The sequence below is a fragment of the Opisthocomus hoazin genome, chromosome 9, assembly GCF_030867145.1.
Source record: "Opisthocomus hoazin isolate bOpiHoa1 chromosome 9, bOpiHoa1.hap1, whole genome shotgun sequence".
Lineage (NCBI taxonomy): Eukaryota > Metazoa > Chordata > Aves > Opisthocomiformes > Opisthocomidae > Opisthocomus > Opisthocomus hoazin.
The window spans coordinates 13702555-13716351 of NC_134422.1; the positions used below are offsets into that span (position 1 = coordinate 13702555).

At 40.7% G+C, this 13797-nt stretch overlaps 1 protein-coding gene across 2 annotated transcripts; it reads right to left on the reverse strand.

Moving 5' to 3' along the window:
- Positions 1 to 248: 248 nt before the first annotated feature.
- EAF2 (ELL associated factor 2) lies at positions 249 to 13676 on the reverse strand. Of its 2 annotated transcripts, XM_075430808.1 has the most exons (6): positions 13500 to 13676; positions 10895 to 10989; positions 10076 to 10212; positions 9192 to 9337; positions 5573 to 5839; positions 249 to 1073 (listed from the first exon to the last, which is right to left on the reverse strand). In XM_075430808.1, exons 1-6 carry the CDS (start codon positions 13600 to 13602, stop codon positions 1027 to 1029), a joined length of 795 nt encoding a protein of 264 aa, XP_075286923.1. In that variant the 5' UTR covers positions 13603 to 13676; the 3' UTR covers positions 249 to 1026. The 2 variants fall into 2 exon arrangements, with proteins under 2 accessions (XP_075286923.1, XP_075286922.1); XM_075430807.1 differs by lacking the exon at positions 249 to 1073 and having other exon boundaries at positions 1153 to 5839.
- Between the last annotated feature and the right edge of the window lie 121 nt (positions 13677 to 13797).

The following is a 13797-nucleotide window of genomic DNA, read 5'->3' on the forward strand; positions in this document are numbered from 1 at the left end:
ACATTCATCAGTACACTAGCACCGCCATAAACTTCTGGCGAGCTGTTATTAGGGCTTGTCTCAGTGTAGGCGAAAGCAATGAACACCCAAGTCTTACAAACAGTGTGGGGAGTTGGTATTAGCTGCCATTTCACTGCTTTCTATTTCTTTGCATGACCTTTTCATGGGCATGACTACTGTAGGTAAAACATGGAATTCTTAATCAGTAAAAACAGAATCAGACACATGAAAATGATAAATATTGCTTTATTAAATTACTTTCATACTCCTAAAGAAATTTTCTGATTTCCATTACAGAATTAAATGAAGGAAATTCATTGCTGTCTCTGCAGTTATCTAAATTTGGATACAAAAAGGTTGTATAAAGACCAGCCTATTCAAGTTGCACAAAAAAGGCAGAAAATAGACAAGTTCCCTTAGGAATCTTGAGGCTCAGAAATATAAAGTCCTACAAATACAATGAAATTAAGAATTCAGCAATGTGTTGAACAATTGTAAACTGTAACTGCACTAGTGGACCACATTACTCAGCAGTTTCCTTAAAGGTATGAACTGTGAGCTGAACAAAAAGTGTAGCTGACACAGCAGATCTCATTGAGTTGTTCTCCCTTTCACTCCCTCCAAGTAAAAGTTGTGAGATCAGCATTCAGCATTTAAATGACAGGAAGGAAACTTGCCTCCATAAATATCAGAAATTTCTCCATTCAGTAACTATTTTATATAAAGTAACTAGCTGTTACAAATCAGTTTCAAGTAAAACAGGTGGCTGAGGCAAAAATAATCAAAATCAGATCATACACAATTTTACTGTAAATACAGTAATTTGAAAAATAAACTCATAACCATGGCACTGATGGGATATCAATGCTGCTGTATTATAGACATGATGTGTCAGTAGAAAATTAGGATGTCTGTTATCAAAATTGAGGACATTCATTCCAGTCTCTGGTAATCTAATCTTAGTGCAAAACAAACGCTAAGACACATTTAGCAAAAAAGGTGATACATTTAAGGCCAAAAATTTGTTCAGTCATCACTATCGCTTCCAGATTCACTCAGCTGCAAGTCATTTCCTAGAAGAGAGTCAACATATTAGTCATTTTCAAGGAAACACTTTTCTTCTTTCAAGATATTCCCTCTCCCAATTAAAGGCTTAAATAAAAAAAAAAAAAAAAAAAACCAACCACACCAAACAGGTCAGTGGGGTTGGACTGGATGATCTTTAAAGGTCCCTTCTAACCCAAACTATCCTAGGAGAAGAGAATAAATAGGTGTAGAACCAAACGCCCCAGTGACAGAACCTTAGAGAGATCTTTTCTACAATTTTAAAATCTTGGCAAGGAATCCATTAGCTTATTAGCCACCAGTGCATTTAGTTAATATCACCAGATCACAAAAGGCAACACCTAGCTATCTCTGCCACCCACATTTTCATGCTTCATAAGTAGGAAAACTGCTGGTGAATGCAGTTTTGTGAAAAACGAGTTGTTGGTTTGTTTGAAACACATCTGAATGCTACTCAGCTGTGCTTCAAAACAAAGTGGTGTCTCAATCAAGAAGAGCAGCTCTTTGATGTACCATTTAAAGATGTATCAGTGACCTACTATTTCAAACAGGTTTTGGAACAAGTGAACAAACAAAACATCAAAAGAAATTTTACAAAGCACTTTAATTTGGTGGCTATATATATTTCAAAATGGGGAAGTAAGAAGAAAGATTACATTGTGCTTGCAATGGATGTCCATAAGCTTAGGAGGTGGGAGGGAGGGACTCTTTCCAGGATGACAGATAACCAACAAAAAATACAGCAGCATGCTATACAGAACCTACATCATATCCAGCAACTTCCCACACATTTTTAAGAATTTGTTCCAACTAGTATGCTTTTATTCACACCACCTTTTCCAAACAGCCATTAAAAAAAAAAAAAAAAAAAAAAAAAAGTATCTCAGACTGTGTCTTGCAGAAATGGCCTAAAAAGCAATGAAAAAAAAAATAAAAAAAAAAATCACAAACTGAGTAGGCACACTGTCTTCACACGCCTTTTCCTCAGCTGCAGCACCCTTCACAGACCACTTTTGCAGATGGGTAAAATGTAACCTCAAGAGGGTAAACCCAACAAGACACTCAGATTGGATCTTTTGTTATCAGGCATATCATTTCTGCCAGAACACTGAAGTCTTTAACATGGCTGCATTTAGCCATCCTTTGTTTTCCACAGTGTCGTCACTAAAGCTTAGAAAGTGGTACATGATTCTCTGCAACACAACAGAAAACACTTTTATATAAGACAAGAATAGCGAAGATGGCCGTTTCCAGCAATCTTTAAAGTATTACTGTAGACAAATTTATTTCTAATTCTCTACAGAGAGACAACATTTACGATGTGTTATTTTAATATAAAGTTGAAATTTTGAAAGAGCAAAATCAAGTAATTTGCCAATAATTATCCAGGACAATATATTATCCCGAGAAATAACATTTCAAGGCAGAGAATGGCATTAGTAAATTAAACTCATGTGTTTATCACTCAAAGGAAAACTTACAGTGACTTCTTAGAAATCCCAGCCCTGTTATGCGCTACCTGCTTTAGGAGAGGACTGGGAGTACGAACAAGAAGATAACCTTCCAAATAGTGATTCTGCAGCCTTCAAAAGCTCTTTCAACGCAGTTAATAGAAATTACACAAACCCTGTAACACCAGCCAAAAATACCAATGCTTGTGAAAACCAACAGATGGGAAAAGCAAGAACTCCAAGTTCCAGAGTCAGAAATAATGCATTAGGATTTACTTCTGGGAAAATTTTCTGCCCCATTTTTATAACCCTGCCTCCAAAAAACACCTTCAGAGAGATGGCAAAATAACACAGACTAGCCTTGGTAGTTTTCAGACGGGTTTGGTGCAAGAATTGAAAGTTCCTATAACTAGGACTCCGAAGAAACATCTAGAATCTGTTGTACTTACAAGGCAGCAATAAAGCAGGGAAAACTGTTGAATTCAGTTTTCACCATGCCAATTGCTTATTAGCTATATTAATTGAGGAAATAGATTGCACTGCAAATTACGACATTTCCTAAACTTTTACATCAATGACTATAAATATGTTCAGTTGAATTCTTGCCTGTTATAGGAGACAGCAGTAACCTGCGTTTCACAGATCTTAGTGGTCACACCAGCATGAAACTAGTGCAAGGGAAAGTTATTTCATGACTAGCTGGTTGTACCAATGCCGAGAATCAAAAGAAGTGAAGTTGTGCTGGATACTATGTACATAACACAAGGACCCAGAACAGCCAATCTATGCTGGTTTTTCTGTGGAAGATTACTTTATTTAACATAACTCTTGTTTAAACAAGAAGTAGACATAAAGCAACATATGATCAAATATTTATGAAGAACAGATTCATTAGTGCCACCATTCACAAACTTTGATCTAAGGCAATATATAATCAGCTTCTGAAGGTAGAAAGGGGAAGAAGCAGTATTTTGGGGTTGAGGGGCAGTCTTGAGCCCTGGATTCCTGAAGGGGTGGATGGTGTATATCTGACAGAAGTATTTGGTTACCATGCTCTAGACACCACCTCCTGTGTTTTCCTGAATCCCACAAAACCTCAGCTGCATGATTTCTACATGCAAGATGAAACTCTGCTCTCTAACCCTTCCCCCAGCCTTCTGCCTGCACACAGCAAGCCAAAGGGAAACTTCACTAATTATACATATATAATATGGCCCCGATTCTACAGAGGTGCACAAAACTAGTCATGCACATAAGCAATCAGACCTCGAAACAGGATTAGACAAGCAAACAGATTGTGCTGACATTTGTTGATTCAATATTTTATTTCTGTAAAACATTATTTGAGATGGAAGAAATGACTGTACAGGACCCCAACTGAGAACTCTTGCCATTCAAGCTAGAACCATGTGCTATCCATTTAGTTTCTCCAGGTTTCACTCTTCTGCCAAATTCCCTCAGCAAGGGAGCTAGAGAAACACATTCTCCTTGAAAGTGACATTTTTGATCTTTGTCTAGTTGAAGTGTATTTTAAGCATTAACCATACTGGACGTTGGAAACATAATCATTTTAAGCAGTAAACAGATCCATAACCATAACAGAAGTAAACAGCATTAAGCTAAAAATCTAGGCAAGCTCAGGTAGTCAAGCCCAAGGCTTGATGCTGCAGACAGAGTTTCTGCCTATCAACATGGTTCTCTAACACCATCAAGCCACCAAGTTCCCCTGTAATAGTTTTGATGTTGTCATGTTTTAAGAGGTGTTTTCTCACTATGACTGTTGGAACTGGTGGACTTGGCCACCTGTACTTGTAAGTGTATTTCTCAGTGGAAGCTTTGCCAGCTGGGATTCTGACACTGGGGATAGAACTTAGTCTCATTTTCATAACAGTTTTATTTAAAGCATGAAGAATGCGAAATCCCATTTGTGAATAAGGGTTGAAATAAATTGCACACTCTAAAGTTACACAAATTGTAAACATGAAGACATTGTTGTCTACAGTGACAGTAAAATGAAAGCAGCATTTAGTCCTTTGCACACAATGTCACAGGACTTTTCAGTCTGATCTTATCTGTTAATGCAGTACATAAATAACTAGCACAGATATTTAATTCAGTATTTAAATACTAGCTACAAAATAAACCCCAACCTGTTCATGTTATCCATTAAGTACTGAAATAAAAGTAGATCTGCCAGAGTCTAAAATTTCAGTATAACGAGTTTACATATAAATGATAAACTTTAAAGATCTTGGGCTGCAAACCAGGGTTGATCTCTTCAAACCGGGAGCCTGCAGCTAAGCACCCAATTAAAAATATAATTGGTTTTGAAGAGTCACTATAGCTGAATACTCACTTCTATGTCTGAATACTCCTGCTATTCAGGTAGCGAACTTAAGATTCTCTACCTAGTGGGATTTTTTTTCTGTCCAAACTATCCTTTTTCGAATACACTGAGCACTCAGTTCCAGACTGTGCAGCAACCACTTCTTGAACAACATCACAGCTACTCTTCAAATTATTTTTAGTTGCCTGAATGGGTGGAATAAGATAGTATCACCTGAAAGCAGATTGCCTCCTTCCTTGTAGGCAAAGGACAGTTTTGCCATGCTGTCCAGTGGAATAGTGCCATGAATAATAGTAACTGAAGTAGCTAAGAATACACCATCTCTCCTGTAATTCAGAGTATTGCTAGTATAGGATCTTGCCCATAGTTCTACCCAAGAAATTATAAGCATATGTTTTGGGAGTGCCCTGTTAGTTCAAGTATTTTCAATACAAAATTACTGTTCTCCAGTCCCAATGTACATAACTGGGAGGAAGCCAGAAGAGCTTAGGAAATATTTTCAACTGCATCAGCTTTAAACTAATATCTCTGGGGACCAAGAACCTTCTAGCTCACTGTCTAATTCAGACCGCTGCTGAACAATCAAACCCTAGCATCACTTCCCACAGTTTTAATTATAACAGAGACATAGTTAAAAACAATATGGTTTCCTTTCAGAATCTTGATGTCTGGAGTTGTGCACTAAGAAAAGAACAGCCTTTGTACTTACGTAGTGTATTCATCATATGACCACTGCTCTCTTGGGATCTGTTATGACTGGCATCTTTGTCAGGGACAGGCTGATGTGGTATGGCAGACACAGTAGGCTGTGGCTGCAAATACGGCATTGACATAGGAAGAGAGGGCTTCATTTCCTCATCTTCAGAATCACTAGAACTATTTTCACTACTCGATGAAGAGGATGAAGAACTTTTAGAGTCAGATGAACTATCAGAGCTACTCAGCTGGTCCATGATACTGGCTTCTGCTTTTAGCTCTGCAAACAACATGATTTGTCTCTCAATTAACATTCATCATAATTGAAATATAAGCAGGGAAAAAAAATTAAAAAAGAAAAGTCAACAACATAAATCAGGTCAATGCATTACAGTAACTAAAAAACCCAAACAAAACCAAACCAGAAACACCAAAACTCTCCAGAACAATGAAAAGCGCACAAGCAAGCATCCAGCCTGTCATCTGGTTTTCTTCTCTTGTAGCTTGGGTACTTTTTTCCCTTCCAAGCCAAGCGTTAGAACAAGGGTGACTGAATCCAAATGCTAACCCCACATTCCACAGGGTGGTGCATTCCACGTAGCCTTTAACTTCTGCAGCTAGCAAGTCTTATGTATTTTCCTTAGCACCCCCAAAGATGCCTTTCACTGACTAAAAACTGCAGTTACAATCACACAGGTGAGTTGGCTGTAAGATGTTTGCAGTGGCACGCAAAATGCCTCCCAGCAGTTCAGCATTACAATCAATACACTTGTTTAGACTATGTGACATGTTGCTCAAAATTAAATTAAGCGTGAAGAACATCCAAAGGAACCATCCACAGTTTACTATTAGGAAGATTTCACCAAATCCTTGTTCTCTTTATAGTTGTGTGGGTGGGGCAAAAGCTAGAACACCACAAGGCAGACAAGAAATACTGGAATTTAACGGATCAGACTGACTCAGACAACTTGCATTCTTGATGAAATAACTCGCCTGACTAAAATAACATTTGGGAGAGTATGACTGGATACATCACGCTGCACACTCTGCATTTTTTATATATACTAGCCAAAGCCCAACATATAGAGCAAGTTTTTCAGAAAGGGTACACACAATAATTGTGCAAAATAAGGGCGCTGCTGAAGCGAGAAGTCTGTTTCAGACTACTGAATCATTGTGGATGGAGATTTTATGCAGTGACTTGGAGTTACCCAGAGTGCAAAAGTTCATCATTATACAAGATCGTAACTACCCGGACACTTGTTCATATGATCTTACAAGCACTTGGAATACTTCAGGAACAGCTTTGATATAGCAGACATAAAAAAGCACATAGGAGGGTGGCCCATCTCACTTCAAATTCTCCCAATACATAAGAACAGGTTGAAGATGAAAGTCACCAAGATGCAAGATGGCTCAGAGCTTAATCGAGAGAAGGGAGAACAAAAGAATAAGCTTCAACACAAGCTTCCACAAAGCCTTCCAATTCTGAGTTATCAAAGGCCACTCTAAAGGAAAAGTACTTAGGGCAGTCAGCCTTATCAAAGGCCAGCCTAAAGGAAAATGGTGTTCAGGAAAAACGGCACCTGAAACAGTGAGGCTATGGCTACAAGGACAAGCTAACTCAATGCCAAGAAAGAACAGAAAGTACAATAAGAGATCGTACTGGCTGACTCATACATAAGAAAAGAGAAGGGGGGGTAGAGAAGGATGCATCCTCCTGTTACTAAGGTCATGTATAAGAGAACAGCTTAAGGACAGAAAAGACAACAGAAAAGCTAAGGCAAAAATTGGGATGTAGCTAGCAGAATGATCAAGAAGTAATGTCAAAATTAATTCTACAGAAGAAAGGCCAAAGAAACAACTGACCTACCACACATCTGGAGCTCTAAGCTAACTGAAAGAAACCACTCAAGTCCTATGCTAGAGGACAAAGGTACAGTGATCTTTCCCCCACCCAAAAAAACAAAGTTAGTAACACGTTCAAGGTAGTGTACTGAAGCAGGAACAGTTCGTTACACAACCGTGGTATGAAGAACGATTAAGCAGGCAACACTTCTGAAGAGTCTGAGTTACAGTAGATCACTACACACAGCTCTACCGCACCATACTGTTATGGAAGTGACAAGCATTACACTGTATGTGATACTATTTGGTCTTTGTGTATAAAGATGAATAGTGCCTGTAAGACAGTCTTCTTGCTCAACTCAGCACTGCTAAAACCTTAGCTGAAACAGTAAATGTATTTAGGCACTACACTTCAGGAAGTTCTTGGACTCGTTGCAAGATACCTAAGGGAGAGTGACAATTAATCAAGTATCTAGAAAACTGGCATCGTTTTACTTAAATAATGGAAGAGACATAGAGACTTCCGAGTACATGAAGGACTGCTCAAAAGCAGCAGAGTAATCTGGCCTATACTTGCATGTTAAGTATGAAAGTAGTAATGGGCATACTGTCAGATTATTTATCAGGGAGAACTTGAACAGTAAAGAGAGTGAAGCCCTGGAATGGATTGCCAGAGAGAACACAGGATCTGTCACCGGAAGGCTTTAAGAACATGTTAAAAAATGTCAGAAATCTCACTTGAGGACAGAAGGATGGACTAGATGACTTTAAAGGGTCCCTACCATCCCTATTTGTCAAGTATTCCCCATTCTTTAGTAGTACTCAAAATGGGACTGGCACTACATAGGAGTCTGATACATGTTGGCAGCATGACTTGCAGTATGTTTGACACCCACCCACCCTCGCCTCAAAACAACAGACCACCAAGAAAAAGTATCATTTTATTCCATGTGCTCGAGTACTCCTCTTTGCAACCGTACATGTATTCTGGTACTGTTCTGTAGTATAGATTTCTGGTCAGAGTTTAAGACCAAAATAGAAAAAAATCCCCTACCTTCAAAATGACTCATCTAAAAAAAAAAAAAAAATTTGTTTAAAGGAATTCAGAACATCTTGGGAGGCAGATGTCAATTCCAGTCACTGAAACTGCCACCTGTCAGCATTTCTGTAGCAAGTAATTACCACCTGCCATCCTCCTTGTCCTCAAAGGGAAATAAGGCCTCCTATTAAGTGAAATATGAGTGTCACACCAAACCAGAGTCTCTCAAGAACAGAGTACATAGCACTGCTCAAGGGTTGATTTATGCAGGTTTTTAGCTGTCTTTTTCATTGGAACCTCATCTTTCACAAGGTCTTATCTGGTAATTTAAAATGTATTTTGAGTTGTAAAGCGCTGTAACCTATACATTTACTGAGCGCAGAGAAAGAAAGAGGAGCGATGTCAAAACAGAGGCGACTCAGTCGGGTCCAGTGCAACAATACAACCAACTATATGTTTAATTAAAATAGCAGCAGAAGACAGAATCAAGGAGAGAGCAGTGGGACCCTTAGCATTATTAAGTCTAATACTTCATCTGATTTTTCACTTTAGCGAGTTTCAAATACTGTTTTGTTACCACTTGAGCCAGAGTGTTCATTTCCATATCAGGGCAAAGTACATAATCAGCTTCTAGTGTGAATCTCAAAGAAACAAAACCAAAAACCACACAAAACACATTGGCTCTTAAAAACTAATTGCTAGTTAAGAGCAAAGTTTATGAAACTTATGTGCCAGTGGAGCTTACCTCGTTCAATGTCATCCATAGGAGAAGATGGAAACATCTTTTCTTTAGGTGGAGAATTTTTAACGTTGTTGGGAACCTTAGTTGCATTTCGCATTTGCTGCTGTTGCTGCTCTATGCGAGACTGAACTTTACTGCTTCCTTCAGCTCTGCAGGTAAAAGCAAAAGATTATTAATTACTAGAAGACAAGATGCAAGGAAATATGCAAGAATACAGTACCTAAAGTTATGGAATTGTTTGTCATGCCTTTCTAAATAGCATCATTAGATTTCTAAGTACATTAGTACACTGGCATATAATTATATAAAGTTGCACTAAAAATTGGCTTTTAATACTGTGTTAATAACTTTTTAACCCTTTGTCAGTTGATTTGTTTTTATACCTGGCTACCCAGGATCACTTATAAGTAATTTCCAGCAGAATTACTATTATGTACTCAGCAGTAGAAAAGAAAATATTCAAAAACTTGGTATCAGCAAAACAAGCCATTAATACTACTGAAACATGTCACAAGATTGATCTTTTTTTATTTCCTCATTTAGAAGTCAGAAGACAGTATGCAAGCTACTTTCCAAACAGATTTCTCCCCCAACTCATCAGAAAATAGTTACCATCTCTTTCAACAATGTAACAGTTTTTAGTTTAAACAAACAAACAAACAAAAAACCCACATTCCCATTTCTTCCACCAATCAAGACTCGAAAGCTGTAAACTCAGTGTGCTGAGAAAGCAGGCTTTTCACTCTCTTGAACAAGGCCAAGTATTTTCTAAAAATGATGTTTTGCTAAAAATAGTAATAGGTAGTCCTGCATCTCAGTTTAAACTCATTATCAAATTGATTTTCACAATGAGTAAAGCACAGTTGTTTCTCCTGTAAACCACCCACCTGGTTTTTTTCACAGTGATGTTGCTACTAAGTTTCTCTAGGCGACATTCTCCAGTGTCATGGTTGATAATTAAGATACATTCCTTTAGGTAAGGCTTCTTTGAGCCCTTGAACACCGTCACTGGTGGAGTTGAGCCCTATTAAATCAAAGTCCAGTAAGTGTTACTCGTGCAGCCTTTTTTTTTCTTGTCTTCTTAGAAACATCAATCCATTACGGTGATGACAAGTTCACTACAAGTGACCATTTCTAGCCTTTAAAAATGTTACCGGCTAATTCACAATATCAATTAGATTCACAGCAGCCATGACCAAAAGCAGCTGGAATGGGATTTCACCCAGCTTAGCTTAGTTTGAAACTGATTAAATGCTTATTTCCCAATGACACCATGCTCACTGTAGGACTCCTTTTACCAAAAGGGGTTTCAGTTACCATATCAGCAGAGCAGTAAGGCATGGCAGGTAGTAAATTTTCCCTTTCCAGTCTTTCCTGCTTTAGAACTGCACTAGAGCAATAAATACCAAGGGGAAACTTGCACTGCCAACATCCACATGAAGCTTTTCTGTGTACGCAACACTTCTGGGTCATCCTACAGCATATTTCCAATGCGGTGAATACACTTAAAGTCACAGTGCAGCTGTTTAACCTTCAGGTCTTTTGAAATTTTACATTCCTGCTGCAATTGTTTTTCTACTCTAAAAATCACACAAGCAGCTCTGAAACAGCACTGAAACCTCATATCCTTCTCTATTCAGTATGTACCTATCACAACAAAATAAATAGTTCCCTTAGGCCCGCCACTCTTCAGCCACCCCACTCACCTCAATATTTGGCAGTGTTATTGTCACCTGTTCACCTTTGCCAACTTCAAGGTCTCCTTCACAGGACATATCAATAGATGCAGGCTTGAAGTCATCTAAATATAAAAAAAAATGGGATTATTTACAGGCTTTTCAGGAATCTTCTAAATGTAGACAACTTTTAATTGCAGTTGGAGGATATCAAGTTTTTTTGCCAGTGCATCTACCATTTGCATGAGCGGATCATTCCATAAGTCAGTAGAATTCAAAGTCAAGATGATTTTCTCAAGATTCAGTATAGGTGTTAAAACCTTTCGGTTAAAATTAGAAAAATGGTTTCAGGTTTCAAAGGATAAAGAGGCTGAACAAGCTGCATTATATTTCAAAAGACAAATCCTCACATAATTACTTTCAGAAAGATCAATAAATAGTTCTTGAAAATGTTGATCCCAAACACCAGAGATGTAGACAAGCGACCGAAAATGCAAAGAACAACATCAATCCTCAATATCCATTTCTCTATCCATTTCTGATTTTGCTGCAACATGCATATCAAAAGCTGACCAAAACTTGAGTTTCAGTGTATTTATTTTTGTCAAAAGTGAAATTACTTCCCAATTAAATACTGATTTCCTTTTTGTCTCTTTCAACATCTAAAGTATCGATTAAAAGAAGTTTTAAACAAAAGACGACACCAATTTCTGGCCCTTTTCAAAAATCCGAGACATTAAACATGAGCATGTGTTCAGGCATCAGCACCGCAGCTATGTAACATATCTATGAAATATTATTTGACGAATTCCCAAACGAATTGGGAAGGGCTACAGCAAAAAGGCCTGCCTGTGCAGATCTAGGGAGATAGGAGGGCATCAGGAGGCTCTGCAAGGCATGTGGTAACAGCTGTGGGTTTGAACCCGTGGTTCCAGCAAATGCAGGGCCAGCCTTGCACCCCGGGGAGCGGCATGGAGGGACGGGTGCGTAAAGGGGACCCACTGGACAGCACGTGCACCTCACCCCGCAGCCTGTCACGTCACCCGCGCTGGTCGCAGGCGGCAGCACTCTGTTACAGCTGGGGAGCTTCCAAGCTCAGCAACACAACCCGCGGGCCAGGCAGCACAGACCACAGCTGGGAACCCTGGCTCCAGCTCGCACACCAGCCGGGCAAGAAAACCAAGCATCGAGAGCTGGTGGGCAGGACTATGCACGCAGCAGAAGGCTTTGAGCTAAGATATAGCTAACAGCCCCTGCTAACCTTGTTCACGGCAAAAATCCACACGTCGTCTTACAGGAATAAGTGTAAAACAGTACCAAAGTTTCTCACTGAATTGAAGAATGTTTGCTTTAACATACAGCCGCGGGGTGGTTAATACTTAAAAAAATTAAGATACTGATTCCAATGTCCATAAACGGACTTCTGATCTTAACTTTTAACCAGTAGATGTCTTCCCCTTTACTCATTTGTTAACAAAAACTTCAGGTGTCAGAGAAGGATATTTTTGCACGTGCATTTGACAGAACTAATGAACGTGCCAGTTTCTATGCCTCACTTGTTGGAAAGGAAGAAAGATTTCAAAACACATTTCAAAATAAATCATCCAGAATAAATCATCAAACTGCAGGAGTCAGCAAAAAATCATAAGGGTAGGAGGTACCAGATGTGGTTTTCAGTCCTCTTCAAAATTAGGGTAAATTTCAAGTTACAGCATTTGTTCAAATCGATTTATAGCTTTCGCCCGCTCCCCCCTCCCTCACAGTTGCAGACAATCCTTCTAAGTGCCATTCCATTTGCTCACAGAAAAGCACATTACCCATCTCGCTGCACTGTGTGAAAGCATACGGGACGTTCTCCAGAGAACGTACGTGAGACTGAATCTTGGGGATCAGTCTATAAATAATGAGACATCAAAACCAGAAGCAGCAGTCCTAAATTACCAGAACTATAATCCTGAGAGCATTTGTCTCCTAGCTACCCTCAGAACCTTTGAGCACACACCTCTCTAGATAGTAATTATGTACCCAGGGAGGGTATAGTAGCTTTGTGATTAATACTGCTTTTAACCTTTGATTGCCGAATTGGATGTAACTTTTAAAAACTAAGAACAAGGAAGGAGGGAAAAGCCAGAGGGTCAGCCTAGCTCGGTTTTCAGAGGCTTGCACCGAGACACATGGATGCAGAAGACGTAAAAAGTGAAGCCAGCACCAAGAAAGCGGCGAGGGAAAACACCGAGACACAACAGCCGCGCACCTCACCGCCAAACACGCTCCCAGGAGCGGACGAAACCCGCTCCGCACCCCATCGCTCCCGGAGACCCAGCACCCCCAGCCGCAGGGACCCGGTTCAATCCCCGCTGCCCTCGCTCCTTTCCACACCCCCCCCCGCCGCCTGTCAACGCCACGTTTCTCCCTCACGACGACGCCTCTGCGAGCAAGGCCAAGCCGGGCCGCGGCACCTGCAACGTCCCCATCCCTCAAGGGATCGTTGGGCCCGGGGAGCGGGGGGGGGCCCGGGTGCCGCTCCCCGGGCCCAATGGTTCCCCTGAGGAGCTACCTCAACGGCTCCCCTGAGGGGCCAACCCCAACGGTCCCCCCCCCCCCCCCCCCCCCCCCCCCCCCCCCCCCGGCTCACAGCGGACGGTGTGGAAAGCGCAACGCGGCTGTTTCTCGAAGGTCTCTCCCAGTTTCAACACCCGTTCCTTCGGGTCGAAAAGCGACGGGACGGCTCCGTTCATGGCGGCGCCTCAGACCATGACGAGTCCCGGCGGACCCCGCCGCCCCTGTTGCCGCCGCCGCCGCCGAACATCCCTCGCGACGCCCGGACACGCCCACGCGCCCCCCGCCCGGCGGGAAGCCCCGCCCACCCCGGCTCCCACAGGCCGTCCGCAGCGGAGCTCCTCCCCTCCGAGCGGCGCGTCACGAGCAGCGTG